The sequence below is a fragment of the Thermobia domestica genome, chromosome 5, assembly GCF_964235325.1.
Source record: "Thermobia domestica chromosome 5, izTheDome1.hap1.1, whole genome shotgun sequence".
In the NCBI taxonomy this organism is placed as follows: domain Eukaryota; kingdom Metazoa; phylum Arthropoda; class Insecta; order Zygentoma; family Lepismatidae; genus Thermobia; species Thermobia domestica.
In genome coordinates this window covers 293,868,713-293,889,708 of record NC_137458.1, presented here as the reverse complement: position 1 = coordinate 293,889,708, position 20,996 = coordinate 293,868,713, and the positions used below count along the sequence as shown (strand labels likewise).

At 36.8% G+C, this 20,996-nt stretch overlaps 1 protein-coding gene across 2 annotated transcripts in view; it reads right to left on the bottom strand.

Moving 5' to 3' along the window:
• LOC145686708 (eukaryotic translation initiation factor 4E-like) overlaps nt 1–7,428 on the bottom strand; it is a 29,009-nt gene extending 21,581 nt beyond the window's left edge. The window contains exons 1-2 of one of the 2 annotated variants that reach the window (XM_081760283.1): nt 7,144–7,428; nt 1,844–2,028 (exon numbers count right to left, since the gene is read on the bottom strand). In XM_081760283.1, the coding sequence (XP_081616409.1) occupies nt 1,844–2,028; nt 7,144–7,173 (215 nt within the window). In that variant the 5' untranslated portion in view covers nt 7,174–7,428. Of the gene's footprint in view, nt 1–1,843; nt 2,029–6,727; nt 6,916–7,143 lie in introns of those variants that run through there. The other variant, XM_081760284.1, reaches the window with a different exon arrangement.
• Between the last annotated feature and the right edge of the window lie 13,568 nt (nt 7,429–20,996).

The following is a 20,996-nucleotide window of genomic DNA, read 5'->3' as shown; positions in this document are numbered from 1 at the left end:
CTGACTGAAAGAAAAGTTCATGTCTCTTTAACATTCAGAGCTTCCGTGATATAGACATTTTAACATAATAACTGCCACACATCCTTCCCCGCATTATTTTCAAAAATCCTTCTTTAGTGGAACTTAATATCATAAATCCTACACTCTGTTCAAATTTCAAGTTAAGCGTTTTGGCCTGGGCGTTCATCAGTCAGTCAGTCATCATGATTTCTTTTATATAGAGAGATCATACGCAGCCTGTCTCTTGTACAAATGAAACATTACTCATATTAAGTGCATCGTCGCCGATGCAGTGATCGGTATTGTTTATAAGGAACTACTAAGATAATACTAGCCAACCAATCACTTCATCCCAGCAATAAATAACAGCCACCAATCAGGAATCTTATCAGGATCGAAGCTGAATGATAGCCATAGCTTGGGAAAGGAATACTCATTGTCATCAACCATAGGTATGTGCTAGGCTTCAGTCAGTGCATGATTCATTGGCAAACTATTCATTCTGAAGAAATGAAAAGTAAAATCATTCTTTCATATCTAAACTCTATTAAAGATCTCTCAAGTTTGATTTATGAGATTTTATTGATGTACCTCTTGCAAAACGTCCCAAAAATTAGAACCTAGAAATAAAGTAAATCTTATAATTCAACATAGTGATACTGCGATTTCAGTACCTCTCCCCAGAAATTTTAAAATCTACTGGAGTCACATCCTACTACACGGAAGAACATAAGTAAATTGGATGACTTTGTTCTTGATAAAATTTTAAAATGCCCATAAACAACGATACTACAAAATGAATCAATGACAGGGTTTCGCAAAATATAATTGTTTATACAAGTAAGTTGTTTTGGTGAACTTACCTGTAAGAAGAAAACATATTCGTGCTTAAAAGCAAGTAAGTCAATACCATAGAAAAATCTTAAGTATCATATATTTTATAGTCTCGATTAAATCATCTTCTAACTTATATATATCTGCGCACGTTTCACAAAAGATACACATATCTAGGAATCTCAGCAATAGGAACTTGTATCAAAACTCTTTTCTGAAGGAAGGTAAAACCTAGCAGCTTTTGAAATATTGCAGTTATACACGCCAAGGAGCGAAATTTCCGGTCACAAAGACTTTAGTTTAGCGATAGCCATTTGTTTGCCTTCGAAAAATGATGCCGAAACTGAACTAGCTACTGGATTCAGACCTAAAATTTTGTGCTCTGGTCTATGCAAATCTGGCGTAAGGTAGTTGGAGATGAGTGGGAAAACTTTAGATAACTGATCCTTGCGTTAAGTAACTTTTTTTCTTCAAGTTTAACATCCAACGGTTGTGCATTTAGGCTAAATGATGTAAAATTAATGAGAATGGATTTTTGCGACATTAATTCCTTGTGCTTTCCCTCCAGGAGTCGAACTCGGGACCAAGTGGAACAAAGGCACAAGAGATCTACTAGACGAGGAGAAGGGCTTCAGCTTCTGTGTATGCCGACATCAGTAACGTTCAGCAGCACACATTACAGCTGTTTGATTAAACTATAACTGCTTCGTGTGACACGTTAAGACAGTCCTTATTTGAATTCTACAATCAAATTTATAATTCATCAATTCTTAGAAGAGGAAAAACGCAAATCCACTTAATTTAGACTTCAAGTGTTGAAGTAATCCTTTTCCCTAGAAACAAGATAAGTAACATCCACATGTAGCAATTCAAGTAATAAAGAGAAATAGGCTTCCGGAATAAAGCAAACCGTGACGTTTTGTGAAATTCAACTCCATGATGCACTACACAATAACATTTGCTGCTTCATAACAATTGGTGCATACGCTAATGGATTATGCTTTCTTACCCCCAAAAATCCTCTACAGTATCAAAACTAGTGATTTCTCGTTGATTTTCCTCCCATGATCTGTTTCTGTCATTTTCATAGTACCACAGCGTCCATATATTCTGAAGCGGATGCTTAATCAGAAGCTCAGGGGGTAATTCTTCCACATTTGCAACTTCGTTGTTCTTCTTATCCGACTGATCTACCTATGTAAAGATAGAAAGTATATTCTTATTACTATACATTTTCAACAAATTGCACAACTTCAGTCTTAACAATATTTTGAACAATGTAAGAGTGACAATCTCAACTGCGAACACAGCTATCGGTAAGTCTTTACTTTGGCCATTTCATTCATTTTTTTCGATTCTTCAATTCAGTGATTTGATCTATCGGTTCCGGTTTTGAGAAGTTACCTGTTCCGCTAACTTGATTGCTGGTATCAAGTCATGTGGTATGCGATGTTGCTATTTTGATGCTCTTTTGTTTGAAGTGGCAATTATGGATATAATGTGACGTAATCTTGTGTCATTCTCTGCAGTCTCACGTGGTTTGTTGTGCGGGTGGTTCGTTTGCATTACTGTGGTCTTCGCATGATGTCATATAACATAGAGGTTCTGTACGATCAAGAAGCAGTGCGAGGTGGTTTGTTCGTTTGTAGTACTGTGGTTTTTGATGGCATAGAGGTTCCTTTTGATGAAGAAATCATACGAAATCTAAATTGTGAAAAGGAGCAGAGGTTATTGAGCACAGTTCGACATCAGCGGTTAAAAATGTACTTTGCATGCATTAGTGTTCATGTTATTTGAAGCAGTTGTCTGTGCGAGATCTAGGTTTGAAGTACGTGAGTTTGATGTTGCAGCTTGGATATTATTTAAGGAATAGGAAATTTTGTTCCGGCTACAGCATTGGGCAAAAGTATTATGTAGGAGGCATGCTGTGGAATTGTACACGCAGCATTGAAATTTCAGGTATTTACTTTTTATTATCTTTTTAGTAGTTGTAAAATATTTGATTTCGTTTGCTGTTGTTTCAAGTATATAGTTCTGTGAAATTTCCACTGTACGTTAATTGTCGTTTTTTAAACTGTAACAAGGTGAGAAGGGCGTGCCCCGCTCGTGTGTATAATTTATTTTCTCTTTCAAAGGGGAGGGGGCTTGCCCCCTCATGTGCTTTTTTTTTTCTCATTATGAAAGTGTGGTGGTTTTTGCTGTAGGTTCATCTATTATTTAATACGTAATATTTCTAGTTTTGTCACATTTAGAACTGATACGACAGGAAGTTCGCTTAGCTCTATATATATTAATACCTGAGGTATAAAATGTAAATAATAATAGAATCATTACAGTCGGAACCATCATGATTTCTAACCGATTCGATTCGTAAGGAACTGGTTGCTGGTAATATTTAACGAACTGTTCCGAGGAACCGGTTCTTTATGAATCGGTTCTTCGAACGATTCAATTGAATGAAATGACCAAAGTAAAGACTTGCCTAGCTATCTATCAAATTAATACTGAAATTATGTTTATTTTATGAAGGATTGTTGAAAATTACGAAGCAGAATCCTACTTTCCTCGTGCCAAGCCAGCTGAGCACAGACCTCACGACTGGACACGCGTGAGGCTATTCAGAGAGTGGGCTACGTAGGCAATGAGTCGACACGGTAAGCCGGAGATCGGGTTCGATTCTCGGTCCAACTGTGAAATATTTTCACTCTTCAAATATCGTATTTTGTTCATAAGAGGCACGGAACCTAAGTATCAACAATATTCAACATCAGCCCGGAACGCTTTCTTTTACGAATTTAACTTCCCACCAAGGCCCAGGGAAACGGTGATAATGAATGAAACAGTGGAACGAAAAAAGGGGATGAAACGGAAGAATCATGCGAAAACCCACGCACAAAATGTTTGACCACCACAAACCCCACTTGGCGTGAGCTGGGGGTCCAACGATGGACCTCACACATATCAGAGGTGAGCAATCTACCATTGAGTCACCGCGCCCCATGGAAAGCCACACAGATATTCACAGAAAAAAAAGTGATATTATCACTAACGTCTAATGGCAAATTACGAGGGAGTGTCTCAAACCAGCGGCATTACACAAAGAATACACTCAAACATTATCAGCTAACATCACATCACCAATCAATTACAACACACAAAACATGAACCGTCACAGAAGCATCTCTTATATTACAGGGTGTCTACTAAAATTCCAAAATGAAATTTCGTGACCTCTTCTTTACCAAATCATAAAATTTCCTAACATTTTCAAGAGCGAATTTGGGTGCGAATTAGGCCGAATTTTCATCCATGCGATACAAACGTACTTTGCTTGCGATTTGGTAGCGTCTAAAACCGACCATAGACACTTTTGGTGGTGAACTTTGACTTTTTATAGAACAAAATTTTCCAACCTGTACATGACCATTTTCTGATTTCGTGACTTTTTCGTGACATTCTTCACTTTCGTGACCGATAGACACCCTGTATTATAACTCACTAACTAGACTACATGGCAAAGAGCATAGATAATGAAATTCATATGAAAGGATACAAGATGATACATAAATAAGAAAAACACAGTTACGTATACAATATAATACGCATAGTGCGGAAAATAGCGATGCAGTCTGTTGCTGTGACAAATGCAAACAATGAACAGTATGTCCGACCAGCCAAAACAACTAATTTTGGCGCAGTTTTGAACCCCAAAAGAGATCATAGTGAAAGAAGTCTTTTATCATCACACAGAAAGTCTGATGCTGGTCGTAAACTTATAGAGTAAAATCTTACTCACTCAATAGGGCGAACAACACTACAAACAAAAAATCGATGGTAAGTCCTGCCTAGCTCTTGACAATACGAGTATCTGGGGTCCAGCAGAGGATTGATAGCGGGAGAGAGAAATCCATCGTGGATAAAGCAATACTAGAGACCTCGAATAGGTTATCTAGCATGGTGGAACAACGGACCACTAACTCAGTGTCAACCAGCACAACAATACACTATCATAAAATACAGAACTTAGGATCAAAAACTTATCAGTAGTGGTAGTAGTCCAAATCGATTAAATGAAACTAGCGCAATGTGTTTTCGGAGCACCAGAATCACTGAAACAATACGACAAACATTACTCAAAATAATATCTGAAAGGATACGGGGACCCATCTTAATTTCCGACTACTGAAAAGCATAGGACTCTTTCAACGATAAAGGTCATTAATATCAAAAAATGTTAGGTCAACATTGAATTTCAACACAAATTAGCCTAGTCCATTCACTTGAGGAGGAGTAAGCAACCAAGCATTTCCCTTCACCAATACGCATACTAAATACATCATTGGTTTCATATTCTATTTTTTAAATTTTATTCCACCTACGGAAGTAGGCCCCATACTACAAGCTGGGGATTATTTTCAGAAAGGCCGACCTATTCTGAAAACAGGTGTAGATTGAGAAGATCCAAGTATACATGTTACATCTACAAACTTTTTTTTTTTTTTTTTTTAAAAAAGGGGGGGTAGTCAGTTTCTAAACAATTACATGGACTGATCTCACTGACAGAATTCAATGTTACTATGCCCATTTCCACCAGATTTTTCTTTCTGATCCACTAGGAAATGCAGGGAAGCATTAGTGAGCAAGTGCTGAGGGCACCTTAATCCGCTAGTACGGTCGAACAGGCTCAGATATCACAAGATCTGAATGCTGCGGTTTGAAGCGTTCAAGTCAAGGCTGTCATGTATTGTTACTTCATAATTCAGATCATCATCATTCATTTCGGCTTAAGTTCTGATAATCCCTGCGCCAAACCAATGTACTCAGGTAAGTGAACAAACCCTAAACCTAGCCTAACCTATTCTAAGTCATTATTGTCGTATTGAAAAGCTGGCGGGGCTTAACGACATAAATGCCTTCATATCCCAGCAACCCGTCTAAGCTAAAGGACAGATGCGCCGGACGCAAAAATAGTGAAGTCGCCAAAAATTAAAATACCTTTAAACAAATGAAAGAGGGAGCTGGAGTGTACATAGTGTGTGCACGGATTATCTTAGAGGTTACATTGCAATCGCACTTACAATATTTTTTATTTCGGCTTGTGTATAGCCCGCTCCCCCCAGTTCTTTGTCACCGGAACTGGAAGAGTCACTACTACTACTACTTATATCGAGAACAGAACCAAACCAACCCCTGCGGGGCTTCTAACCCGTTCCTACTACTATTGCTACTAACTACCACTACTACTACTACTACTACTATTGCTACTAACTACTACTACTACTACTACTACTACTATTGCTACTAACTACTACTACTACTAATACTAAAACTTCCTTACCACAAGATTTACATCTTAAATCTTTATAACATGCGATTCCGATTCATTATGAACTAGTATGAATCGTTAGAATCTTTATGATTCGTTAAAAATCACTGGGGGGAGCGGGCTATACTCAATCCTTTATTTCTACCCTAATACTATACTTATATACTTTGCGTACAAAATAAGTGCCTTACGCAGTACACTTCATGAAGAAAGATATGACTTGTAAAAACCTCGGTTATTATGCTGTACTATTCTGAATTTGGACCCGGCATGGATTTAATGCTATTAGCATTACCGTACATTCAAATGTTCACCAACAATAGTTATGTCAGTATTGGGACACCATAACCAACACTAGTCTTAAAATAAAATCTTTCCTTTTCACTTCAAGCCAGTCGACTATTGCTTTAGTTTCTATTACACAGATACAAGCTTGAAAATTATAAAGCAAACCTACACCACCCACAAATAAGAAAAACATACCGGCAATTATATAGTTAAAAATATACTTTTTTCTACACGATTACTAAACACTAATGTGTATACAAAACACGCGTTAGTACATACCAATTGCAATTTCATATTTTAAATTCTGTGTCTTCTAAGAGCAAGAAATGTCAGAAACTTGAAATCGTATGTTCACGCTAGCAGTCGCCGGATTACATTACTATAACGTGCAGTAAGTAAATTCCTCCTTATAACATTCACTATATCAGCTTAACGACTTAGTCGCAATAACAACAATTAACTTATGGATTTTACAAACTATGTTCCCTCCATGCGAAAAGTGAACATACGGATACTTTGCAATGCTCGATTCATGCTCTCCGTGGTCACTATTGACTCACATTCATGACCTCAAAAAATTATTTTCAAAACATTTCCAGAACTATCATCTGGCACTCAATTATCACACGTTATATACTACATAAAAGTTACTATCGTTAATTTCACAACGAAACGTGTTCAATACCAATACTTACTTCCATATCACCACTTTTATTTGCAGCCATGTCACACCAAAACCTTCGGTAACTACCCTATGCATGCACTAAGCTGCTGCCATCTATCAACGGACTTCCGTATTTGTGGATGAAGTATCAATTTCCTTTTCCCTCTCAACAGCTTTGCATTAGATTAATCAAGGAGTCAGAGTAAGGATATACTAATTTACTATCAAAAATATTTTCCTCACACTGAATTGTAGCTAAAAACATTGTTCTTAATCTTTGATCTGTGTTTGAGATCTTATGTTGAGTATATATACATTCATGTAAACGAAGATGCTTTTTATCCATCAACAAACACATCGCCGTATCGAATGATATATAGATAGAGTGAAGTCAAATTTCCCTTATAAGAAGCTAATATTTCCCTCGGATATAAAAATACGACCATCAAACGGGACATTACAACCATAGGATATCCTATAGGGATTTTCGTCTACGCAAACATAGCGAACCGCATATTTTAAAAACAATTCCGGCAATAAGTCTGTGAAAAGGTTGAGGGCAACGGATGATTGTAAGACATAAAATTTTCGTTCCTGTTGTCATATTACAAAACCAGTACATAATACAGATTTTCGCAAATAAAAACGCAAATTTTACTACACCTTGTAATTGTTGTATTATTTCCGTTGCGTAAAAATCTGTTGTGCGTATCAATTACTTAATGCGACCCATGGTACTTTTACGGATGCCGTCAGTTTTATGAGAGAAATTATAGATGCATTTATCGCAATTGTTTACAACTTTCAAAATACTTTGGTCCACATTCTGTATACATCTTCGCAAAATTTGCGATCAGGAGTGCAACATAAAATATGCTTTACGAATTTTCAGTGGTAAGTCAGTGAAATAATTTGCACTGAACAGATTAATCCCAAAGACAACATTTGGCTTCTATTCTCTTTTTTTAATAAGTCTTATGTTGATTGTTTTTCATTTTTATTAGGTATACATAAATGTGGGTTTGCTGGATAAGTGTTGGTATATAAAGCAACATAATCGACAAGTGAGTGCAAAGAACATTAGGATGCATAAGGTGTAAAGTTATTAGCAATTTAAGTCTGTTTCTCGTCTGTCATTACGAGCAGTCGCAGGTAAGTTCTCAGGCCAAAACTCATGCCTCATGCAGACCTATTCGGATGGAAATTCTTCCCCCCAAAGTCTATATTCGTCTCCCTGAAATTTTTAAGCTTTAAGTGTTATGTGGGAAGGTGAAAAATATTGTTCCCATTGAGCTTTAGATATTCCCCTGAATAGAAAAAATTGGATAAAGCATTGCTCAAACACTTCCCTGTAGGCTAGGAAACAAATCTGCAAGGATTCCTGATAAACTAACGGTGGTGCATCCTAAAAATCAAAACGTGTTTACTGCCGTTTATATAATAATGAAAGAGCATTTCTCGAAAGCCCAATTTTGATATTTTATAACACATGCATAAATACTGACTTCATAATAATCATATATGTACTGTAATTGTAAAATAAGCATTTTAGCTATCAAAGACAAATTCTTAAAATAAATTCCGAATGCATGCATCTATATTTTATTTTAAAAAGTTTAAATTGACTCGAACTGCAGAGTTATTCAGTGTAAATTTAAGATATTTTTTGTAGGATTCCTCTCGCAACAACAATCCAAGGAAATTCTAAACCCTTCTTTATCGCATATTCTGAGTAACATATCAGAATTAACGTTGCATTCTGAAATAGCATGCTGGCCCAAAAGATGCTTGAATTCGGCATTGAAACTTAAAACATATTTCCTACTGATATAAAAGAGCTCTACCACCAAGTATTCGGGCCTCTCGGGTCCAATTTTGTACCCCTATAAATATTGAAACTTTTTTTTAAAATCAGTGATCAAGAAGTTTTGCCAAAAATATTGAAACCATTTTTAAAAATTTAAGCAAAGATTTCAAAATGATCAGCCAGTCATATTGCATCAATAGTAACTTTCCAGTGATCAGCCAATCAGATTGCACTAAGAATACCTTTACACAAATGTATTTAGACTATGAGTCGTAACTACAATAGGGGCGTTTACATTTAGTCGATTTGCGTTCGATTCAGTTGAATTGACGTCATTTTCAACTTAATCGACCGTCTAAACAGAACTTCAACTTAATCGCTTGTTGATCGAAGGCAACTAATCGACTGGCAACTGAATTGAAAGACGTTCTATTTTCAGTGGTCGATTCGATCAGATTGCCTAGCGAATATGACTAGATTGCCTAATGTAAACACCTGATTCCAAAACATTTTCAGGGGAAAGGAAAAGTGTCCGGCATGCGGTTATGCTTATTTTACATTAAATTATTTTTATAATTATATGAGAAAAATGAATACAAAAAATACTCTTTACAGAAATGTTGCTACTAGAGGAACAGCACTAGATTTAATCATCAAATGAATTTAAAAATCACAACTGCTGATCTACGTAATAAAATTAAAAATATTAAAATGCTTCGAAAAGGTCAGGTGCAGGTGTGGAGGATATACCTCAACAAAAGATAGGTGGAGTTATTACTGTGGAACCATGACAAGTGCTTAAACCTACACAAAGATTCTCTACTGAAAATTCTTTCATCAAAGTACACGTATACTATGCTTCTAAGGGCCATATGCATAGTCGACCACGTAGGGGTCCCCTAGACGAACCGTACCTGTGGGCTTCCTCAACCTTCCCCTTGACTGTGCAATGCATAAAGCTTCCAAAGTGATCCCTCAGGTACGGTTAACACTGAGAGCTGATTGGTCTAGTACACCTCGAGCGAGGCTAAAATTTTGTCAAAAAAAAGTTGAAGGTAGAACTCCGAAACTCAATTCTACTATGATAAAGAATTAACATCGAAGCAGCAACTGCATGGATACAACGTATGCTATATCAAAAAAATGAAATAAATGTTCTGAACTTTGTTCTTGCCAAGGCGGAAAAATAGTGGTGTACATTAGGAATACAGTTCTTTTTTTTTTTAATTTTCAGATAAAGTCTGTTAACTTGAAAATAGTTATAAAGTGATATAGAAAAGCGGAAAAATATCGGTGTAGATTAGCAATACATTTCTTTTTTCATTTTCAGGTAAAGTCTGTTAACTCGCAAAAAGAAATATTGATATGTAGCTAGAAAACGTGTGAGGCTGTAGCTTTACAATAGAGATCCCACTAGAAATAAATTACATAAACACTGTAATTTTTTTTTTGGACAAAATCAGCCCATAGTATTTTTGTGAATGTATTTTCTAAACAATTTGCCAGTAAAAGTTAACCTTAGAAGGGCATAAAAGTTACGTCTATAAATACAGTATTTTTGGGAGGATATTCCATGCAAATAGCGTAAAACTTCTTATCTATTTATTCCTAGAGTGTTATCATCTAATTGCGTACAATTGTATAAGACATACATACATATAGTAAAAGCCAGACGTCTCAAAACCACGCACCAAACTTTGCAAGCTGCTTATTACAAGCAATTTTTGCATCTACTACGGTTTAATGCCAAGGTGAAGCTGGAGGGCTACAGTCGAGGTCCGTCCGTAGGGAACGGGCGAGTTTGCGATGTTGTGTAAACGAATTAGGGGTTCACTCGAGCAGACACTTTTACGAAATAGAAAATTTATAGGTAAAATACGATGTGAAGCCCTACATTTTTCGTGAAGGAATGAAAGAGTAAATATAAGTAATTACCATCAATGGCAGCATATTGAAATGATTTAAGTGATAATGAAAGTATTGTATGTGTAAGTGTGCTCTTCCACTATCCTCGTATATACAGTACGTATATTCCCATCGCTGACGCGCCTGCTCCCTATGGACGCACCAGCTCACTATCACTCGGAGCCGCCTGATGCGCTCCCACCATAACTCAGTTAGGTAGCATTCGTGCTTTTAGCCACATAGCACAAATTGATTCGTATCTTATGTACTGTAGTTTTTATATTATACGCCCACACTGTATTTATACTGAGCCCTCCTGAAGTTAATCTGCAAGTAGTAATGGAGCTCTTCATATAGACATACTTTGGTAAAAGAAATACAAAGCTCTAACCTAACCTGAAAATGTAAGAAATGTGTCAAAATTTGATAGAACTGTTTACTCGAATAATGATCAAATTAGTATAAAAAATATGCATCTATCTGTAGTAGGTGGTCACTAGAACCTAGTTTTCCATTGTAATTGCATAATTATGAGCCATACTTCTTAACACTGTTTCCATAATCACATGAACCGATGCATAATTTGAGCAATTACAGCGCGTCGATAAACAGGAGTTCGATGATGTCCACTTGTCTTTCCTTATACGCATATCACCAACGCTAGTGTGCCTGCTTCCGCGGACAAAATCATGCGTGATCCCTCAAATTGTGCCCAGCTTGGAATCGGAATAAATGCAAACTTATCCTGTGTTGGGCATGGTTTTTCGCACTTATTTATTTATAATAGGCCTATATAAGTTTGCAAGCATATTATAAATGTGTACGCAGCTGGTGGTCAGGTAAGAAACCAAGAATGCAGAAAACGTTAGGTTATTAGTGAAAAAAAAGGGGGATGTTAGCGCTCCTCAACTTTACCTATGCTAACCGAGAAATGTAAGAAAACACCAACAGGGAGAAGGATGTAATACACATTATAATAATATTTTCACGATGAAATATGTGTAACTATTGAGTCAATTTTTCCCATCAGTGATGATTCCAGGGTTTTTTTTTTTTTTTTTTTTTTTTTTTTGCGATTTCAATATACTGCGGATGAAATGTATTAGTAACGAAAATACTGAGAATTCACATTGAGCACGATAGGCTCTGTGGTCCTGAGATAACGTCATGGTTCTCGGGGAGAAATCCCCCCCCCCTCCGGCCGATCCTTGAAATCACCACTGGACCCCTAGAATCAATTCTGAAGCTATTCTACAATCTAATCTAAAATCTACTTCAGTACCAATACTGTAATAACAATTATCTCTCGCTTATTTTATTTCAGGTAGAAGTTGTTAGTCCATTCTTTGACCTAGTATTCAATATTTGCACGAGCGGAAGCAAAATATCCTGCAATCTTCTTTCAGGAATTGGTATATATTTTTAAATTGGATGCCATCAATATGTCATTTATTATCGCTTAATCAGCTCAACGAATTCGGTAAACTCATTAACATACTCAAATATTTTGTCAGCACGGAGCATATGCATTTTATACAACAACAGAAACTGCTACGGGCTAGCAAAGGGTGCGTTGAAGCACCCCTAGCCATCCCCTTGACTTACGGGAAGGTTGCGGGCTTGTTTGACCCTGCGGGAGAACTCTGCAACGCAAATTATCACGTGTCCCGTACGTAGCCCCTAAGTAACCCGCAGAATAACTATGCATACGGCCCTAAATACTGTTTTCTTAATATAAATTCCCTTATCCAACACCATTTTCTTTTCTTTTTTCTTGTCACTGCTATTTAATTTTGTCACTTAATTCTTCTGCTATAACACCGCAAGTTGTACCAATTACTTTTTGCTTGGACATCTTTAAAATTGCCAGTCGATTTCGAATCGACCAGAGGAGAGCGAGTCGACAAGCAGCATTCAATTTCGGTTGAAACAATTGAACACATCCATCGATCTGATTCGGCCTAGTTGCTTCGATTTAGTCGCAAATGCAGCGAGTCGATTTAGCCGTGCGACTAAATCGACCAAGTGTAAACGCCCCATATTTCTGTGGCCGAATCGATCAGATTGCCTAGCGAATACGACTAGATTGCCTAATGTAAACGCCTGATTCAAAACATTTTCAGGGGAAAGGAAAAGTGTCCGGCATGCGGTTATGCTTATTTTACATTAAATTACTTTTATAATTATATGAGAAAAATGAATGTTTATGGAATACAAAAAATACTCTTTACAGAAATATTGCTACTAGAGGAACAGCACTAGATTTATTCATCAAATGAATTTAAAAATCACAACTGCTGATCTACGTAATAAAATTTAAAATATCAAAATGCTTCGAAAAGATCAGGAGCAGGTGTGGAAGATATATCTCAACAAAAGATAGGTTGGTTCATGAAACCGATCGCTTTTTACGCTAGATTATATCGTAAAAAATGATCGATCAATGAGATTGCACTAAAAATAAATTTCTAGGAATGATCTTGAACGACAATCCTTAAAATCAACCAATCCAATTGCACCAATGACCTTAGACTATGAGTTGGGGATAAGAGATCACTGTAAACACTAAGTATTGGAGAGTTTTACCCTCATTTTTTATTCAATTTTTACTATTTACAATTCATTACTTTGAATAATTTTATTATTTATTACAATTTTCATATACTATTCTTACGCTTGTGCATTCGGTAGGAATGCTTTCGTCGTCGTTTTGAAGAAAGAAAGGAAACTATTATCGTTAACTTGGGAAATATAGCTCACTGGTAGAATTGAGAGGTAACTGAGAAGACGACGAGCGTTTTAGTTTATAGGGCATGTGGGTAGAAATAAATAAAAACAAATATTTAAAAAAAAAAAGAGAGTCGAGAGTTTGTTTAGGAAGAAAGAAAAGGAAGGTTGTTTGGGCGTTTAGGACCTTGGATGTGTATTCCGTACCTCCGTTCCTGGTCGTCGACTGGTGGTCTCCATGTCTCGGCTTCTGTGTCGAATTGGCGAGGAACTTGGTATAGGTCTCTCCTGTCGTTGCTCACACTCGCTCCTCGTGAACTTTACCGCTCCTCGTGTACTTCACCGCTTCTCGAGTGCTACTCCCCTCTTCCGGGTCCTGGGACGTTTTTATAAGAAACAAAGTAGGAAGATGGCCGACGAAATTACGGAAAAACATCCAAAGTACGCACGTGTAGGATTCAGGAAAGTGCAAGGTAAATGGAATTCTCGACTTATTTAATAATTTGTCAACAGTTACAGAATGCTTTGGTTACATCAGATTACATAAGTTACATAAATTTACCAAGAATGAAGAATGAGGAATCGTCTACTAAAGAGAATTTTGAAATGTTTGCTGACTGTCTTATTATTCCAAGTTGTGTCTGTCTCTCATCATCCACAGAAAATAAAGAAAAAAAAGTAAAAAAAAAATAATAATAATAATAAAAAATAAAATCGTTTTTAAATCTTGATTTGTTTATATACTGAATATTAATAATATGAGGGAAATCCAATATCTCTACACTATATTTCATTTTCAATATGTTCATGCGCCGCTTATCCTTCTGTATTATTACATTAAAAGTGTGATAAACAATTTTATTTAAAACAGGCAAATTCGGCCATCTTGGCTCGTGCCATTTTCGTACATTTACTTATTTCCAACAATTTATAATTAAAACAAATATAGTGACGTAGTCCACAAGGCCCTAAGGCTGGGACTTCCTTTATAAATCTCCCGTAAGGGGGGTAACTGAAAAAAAAAAAGATATGAGTTGTCGCCAAATTTCAGTGTTAAGATTATATACTAGGTCAACGTTCTCTAATCTGAATTTTGTCAATTTTTTTACCCATGAAAGGACACAAAAATCATCCAGGACATTTTCTTTACCAATAAAAGGGAACAATTTAAAGAAATATATAACTAGATAATATTTATATTATTTTTTCTACAATTCCCAAATAAAAGGGGTGGGCCAATGTATTTCTATTAAATTTTGAGTAGACAGTACTAATGTACCCATGCTCCATTGAAAGAGACTGTACCCCCGTACTCAACTATAAAATCATACAGGGCCGTGACGTTGGGGGGTGAGCGGGGCGACGGCCCCGAGCGCCGTAGTAAGGGGGACGAAAATTCGGGAGAAAAAAGGAAAAAAGATATGAAAAATTGCTTGCAATATATGTATGGGGGCGCCGTCGTATACTCTCGCCCCGGGCGCTGATTTTCCACGGCACGGCTCTGAAGTCATATAACGTGTTAAAGGCTCATGAAAGAAGATAAACTAGGTCAATAACCGACACGTTGTGAACATGTGGCAATGCGCAATACTAATATTGGCTTTTTTTACCAACAGAAAAAAAAAGAAGCAGGACGACCCAAACTTACAGGATTTTATACTCAAATTCTAGGGAACATTTACCACCTTTTATTTTTATTGCTAATTCACAAATTTGAGAGTTGGTCTAATGTACCCCTCACAAATTTTGAAAAGGCGAGTCAATGTATCCGCAGCTTATAAAAGATAACGGACTCCTATACTCATTCATAAAACCACAAAACGTTGTCCAGAAATCTTCATCAGAGAGAATTTTAAAAAGCTCAAAACATCCGAAATTTGAATTTTGACAAATTTTAATACATAAAAGGAAGTGAGATGAATCACTCAATTTGCAGAAGTAGGGGAAAGTGGGGTACAGTGAGATATATTTTTTCGTAGCTATTAACTCTTGTACTATATAAGATATTAAAATGAAACAAGAGCTGCGAAGCTGATTAGGTTCCTCTATTAAACAATTCTTGTCGGAGATGGAGAATGCTCTATTTGCTAAGGTGTTGAGAACTCCAAGCCGTTGAGCTTTGTGATGGAAACTGTTTGCGTTCAGATATAAATCTGTATGTGTTGGTTTCCTGTATACCTTATGGCCTAGGCTGCCATCCGGTCTTCTGTATATCATGATGTCAAGAAATGATAGACGTCCTTCTTGTTCAACTTCCATCGTGAATTTAATATTCGGATGATGGTTATTGAGATGCTGCAGGAATTCCTGTAAGGAATTGCGTCCATGTGACCAAATGGTGTAGGTGTCATCAACATATCTATAGAAATATGTGGGTGCAAGTGGTGCTTTCTTCAGTGCTTCATGTTCAAAGTGCTCCATATAAAAATTGACTACTGCAGGTGAGAATGGAGAACCCATGGCGACGCCGCACAGTGGGGTCGAGGCGGAAAAAATGGAATGTCATGAAAGTGACAATTTGGGCGATAATCTATACGTTTTCTATAGTAAATGAAGCGAGGAATCCGATTGTGATAATGATTTTGCAATTAGCATTCTTTTGCAATTAGTAAATTGTATTTAAAACTCAACAATGTTGAAGTTGCTGAGTTTACGTAGGTTTATTGAGAGGTAAAATACAGTTTTGCTTTATGGGGAAAAAATAGCTGCCCTAACGTGACTGATGTGAATGCAGGCAAGCATGCAACAAACAATTGGTTCGCCAAAAAAGTTACATAGAAGGGGTAATTTGAGCAAAATAGTGAGTTTTTCAAGGAATTGCACACATGTCTAGGCTTATAAAAAAAGCTCCGCTGAACTCCGCTCTAATTAAAACGTTTTCATGAAACTACTGTAGTAAACTACTTTCTCTGTAAATTGCATCACAATATGCCGCAAAATGTAGCCATAGCATCGTTGTAAGCTGGCTGACTGCTTTGAGAAAACCCAGTTCCCGTGGAGCAACATAGTAGGAGGTATAAATAGGGCCGTGTGCAGCGAGTACTATAAAGTCAATTGGCTATCATGGAGTTTCTATTCAGTAGTTACAGTAGTTGTTTCAGTGAGAGTGTGTGCTCTTTTCGTATAATGGAAGAAGCAGTAAAATATGCCGAACTTTGTGAAGTGCTACTTACAGGTGGATCAGTGGAGTGTTTTATTTGCGAAAGATATCAGCACATGCATGAAGATAAACTTTCTCGAATTTGTGATGAAATAAAGAAAAGATTTTTGCCGCATTATGTACAAAAACTAAAAATAGTTAATCACAGTAAAACATATTTTCGCAAGAAGTATCGCGAGTGGATGAATGGTGAATTTGTGATTAGTTTCCCCAGTGATGATGCTCATTCGCCGAAGTCTTCCAATCCTGTTGGAAGGCCTAAAAAGTGTTTTGAAGATTATTGTGAGAGAAGTAAAAGACGTAAAGTTCACGATCTAAGAGCATCACATTCCCAAAGCGTATATAATAGCTGCTGCTTCGTCGTATTCAGGAAACACATAGGAAAGTTTCAGTGCTGATTTTGCATTATCAATCTTTACACAGGTTAAGCTTTCCAAATATCAATACGAGGTAATCAGAGCTGCCACAAAAGAAAAAGGGTTCAATATTTTCCCCAGCTATAAAAAAATCCAGTGCGCAAAGAAAGATTGTCACCCTAATGATATCAAAATTACCGAGACCTCCGCAGAAGTCCCGCTCCAAAGTTTACTTAATCATACAGCCGAAAGGATCCTAAAAACAATAAATGAGAAGGAATTAGAAAAGTTGAACTGCCAGGCACTGACAATGCATACAAAATGGGGCTTTGATGGCTAGTCTGGCCAGAACGAGTTCTCTCAACGGTTTGCAAGTGAAAGTGACGCGAGATCGGATGCTAATTTATTTATGACTTCTATTGTGCCTTTACAAATAACCCTACCTGGGAATGAAGATAAATCAATTTGGGTTAATCCTCGACCTTCCTCGACGCGACACTGTCGATCACTCAGGTATCAATTCATAAAAGAGACACCTGAAATAATAAAAACTGAGAAATTGAGGGTTGAAAGGAAAATCAAGAACTTGTAAGAAACACGATTGAACCTAGGGCTCAACTGTATCACTGTAAAACATGTTTTACATTTGACAATGTTGGACGGAAAAGTTGCTCAACATATTAGTGAGACATCTGCAGCAAGTAACTGCTTCATTTGTGGGGCTCGCCCATCGGAGATGAACGACTTATCGAAACTTGAACTGAAGCAATCTAATGAAAAAGTACTGAAGCTTGGGATTTCACCTCTTCATGCTCGAATCAAGTTCATGGAATATGTATTACATCTAAGCTACAATCAACAATTCAAGTCGTGGAGGACTACGAAAGATACTCTCCCAATCAAAGAAGCTGCAAAGAAACGCATCCAACAACGATTTATGAATGAGCTCGGGATTAAAGTTGATGTCGTAAAACAGGGTTATGGTTCAACGAATACCGGAAATACCTCCAGGATATTCTTCCGACATTTTTCTCTAACAGCAGAGATTACACACATAGACGAAAACTTGATTCGCCGGCTTGGTATAATACTGGAGGTAATTAACAGCAACTCTGCAATTGATTCAAATCAATTTAGATTGTACACAGCAGAAACAGCTAAATTAGCTATACAGTTATACCCGTGGTACTATATGCCTTCTACAGTGCACAAAGTATTGATACATGGGGCCGAAATAATACAAGCTGTAGCTCTGCATATCGGGTTACTTTCAGAGGAAGCGCAAGAAACTCTTCATAAAGATTATAAGGATTACAGGCTTCACCATACAAGAAAATGTTCCCGTACAGCCACCAATGAAGATGCGTTCCATAAAATCCTCGAGTCATCAGACCCATACATAACTTTCCTGAGGCCCGAACTAAAGAAGAAACATCTTTCTCTAAGTACTGAAGCTACAGGATTATTAATTTAGATTTTCTTTGAAAAGCACTTGTCTTTTCAGTTCCTCCTGTAAATTATTTTTAAAGTGTGTTATACATAAGAGAAGAAAATATATATTTTTACACCGTTGTTAATAGAATGAACAGCCTTTTCCCGACATGAATAAAGCAAGTTGTTTTTTCACTTTTAAAACATACAAAAATCGTTTTTGAAGACTGCAATCTAAGTTTTGTAATTTTCAAGTCATGGACTTATGAAAACACTCATATAAATGTACCGTTTCTTTGTATTATAATTGAGATATAAAATAACACAATATTGTGTTTAGCACACTTTTTTGTATATGTTATTTCTCTATGATTTACTTATTCTACAATATTTTGCAGAGTATGACTTCCTCAAATTGTACTATTTTTTTTTTTGTTAGATATTTCTGACTAGCATCATCCATTGTATGCATCAGAAGGTCACACAGCTCAATTTAATGTTCTGTTTGGGAAGACATCTTGAGTGCATTCAGTCGTAACGTTCCGGAAATGGTTTCATATCATACACCACCACAACATACAAGAGAGTACACCATCGTCTGTTTCTTCTACCAACATTACACTTTTATCGAGAATTTTGTCCGCAAAACGGCTGTTCGGCCCCACTGTGCGCCGTCTGTCTGTTCATAATACTGACCACGGTATAGGAAGAAAGTTGAAGTGAGAACATGTTGAAAGAGATCCAATATCTCAGGCTGGAAGTGTTTCCTAAGAAGCAGTATTGTGTCTTTGATTGGAACTATGGTAAACAATGATACCACGTCGAAACTAACCAGCATCCGAATATTAAATTCACGATGGAAGTTGAACAAGAAGGACGTCTATCATTTCTTGACATCATGATATACGGAAGACCGGATGGAAGCCTAGGCCATAGGGTATACAGGAAACCAACACATACAGATTTATATCTGAACGAAAACATTTTCCATCACAAAGCTCAACGGCTTGGAGTTCTCAACTCCTTAGCAAATAGAGCATTCTCCATCTCCGACAAGAATTGTTTAATAGAGGAACTTAATCACCTTTGCAGCACCATGCTACAGAATGGATACTCAATGAGAGATATAAATATGGCCCTGAAAAGGACCAGAAGAAAGGACACTGACAACAAGGACAAAAGTACAGAAGAAACTGTGAATGAAGAACAGAAGAACACAATCTGCCTCCCATACACCGGGAACACTTCTGGAAAGCTCATCAGACTATTTGCCAGGTACAACATCAGAACAATACACAAACCTCCAGCAAAAATTAAAAAAAAAACTTAATATGACCAACCAAAGACGACCTGGGCCTCCGAACTCCTGGAGTTTACCACATTCCATGTGAATGTGGTAGGTCATATATTGGACAAACAGGACGAACCATTGTAGCCAGATGCAAAGAACACAACACTTACATGAGACTAAACCAACCAGAAAAATCCGGATTGGCTGAACATAGCATCAAATAGCAACATAAGATTTTGTTCACAGATACCGAAATAATAGCAAAATGCTCAAGAGTTTGGGACAGGAGGGTAAAAGAAGCTATTGCAATCACACAAGAAAAAACTAACCTTAACAGAGACACAGGATTCCAACTCAATAAAACATGGACACCAATCATATCCCGCCATTTCAAGCACCAATCAGAAGCCACTATTTCAACCACCAATCAGAGAAGTCCAATCATACATACATGAGTATATATATTCCATACACTCTAGTGCATCGTCATATTTGCCTGAAGATGAGGACGATGTCAGCCCTCGAAACGTCGCATAATATAACGTTATTTACCTGGCTGCTAACCCAAAAAGACCTGTTCACAATTTATGCGAGGGTTCGAATAATAAGTTTTCCCCACTTACTGGCAGATTTTAAACATGACAAAGTACAAGGTGGTTATAGTTGTTGCTTGTACGAGTAATTTATGAGGCTATAGTACAATGAAGCTAACTGGATTTGCATTATACGAAATTAGGTAATACAAAATTATATAATAGTGTAGTTATTATTGTTACATATAAGCTATGTTCTGTATATAGTATTGCGAATTTGATTACGTGATTTGCATTATAAAAAATAACATATTGTGGTTACTGTTGTTTGACGTAATTTACGTCCTGTATTGCAGTCCCCTCTTAGGGACCTGCTATTAATATTTGTAATTATTATCTTGTTTATTATTCTTGTATATTGTATTCTTAGTTAATATAGATTTAGAAAGAAATCTCGGCCGGGTAAATTATTATTACAGTTCATATAAGCTATACTTTTATTCTTGCTGAATAATTTTGTTTTCTGTTGCTCGATAACTAACAGCAGTTGCCTTCTTTTCGAAACAGCACTCCTTTTTTTATTTACAGCTCACTTAGGGGAGAGCCAGAAACGAACGCTAATCTTGCCCGTTTATATTTTTTCGTTAATTTTAAAATATTTTAAACCAAGCGTC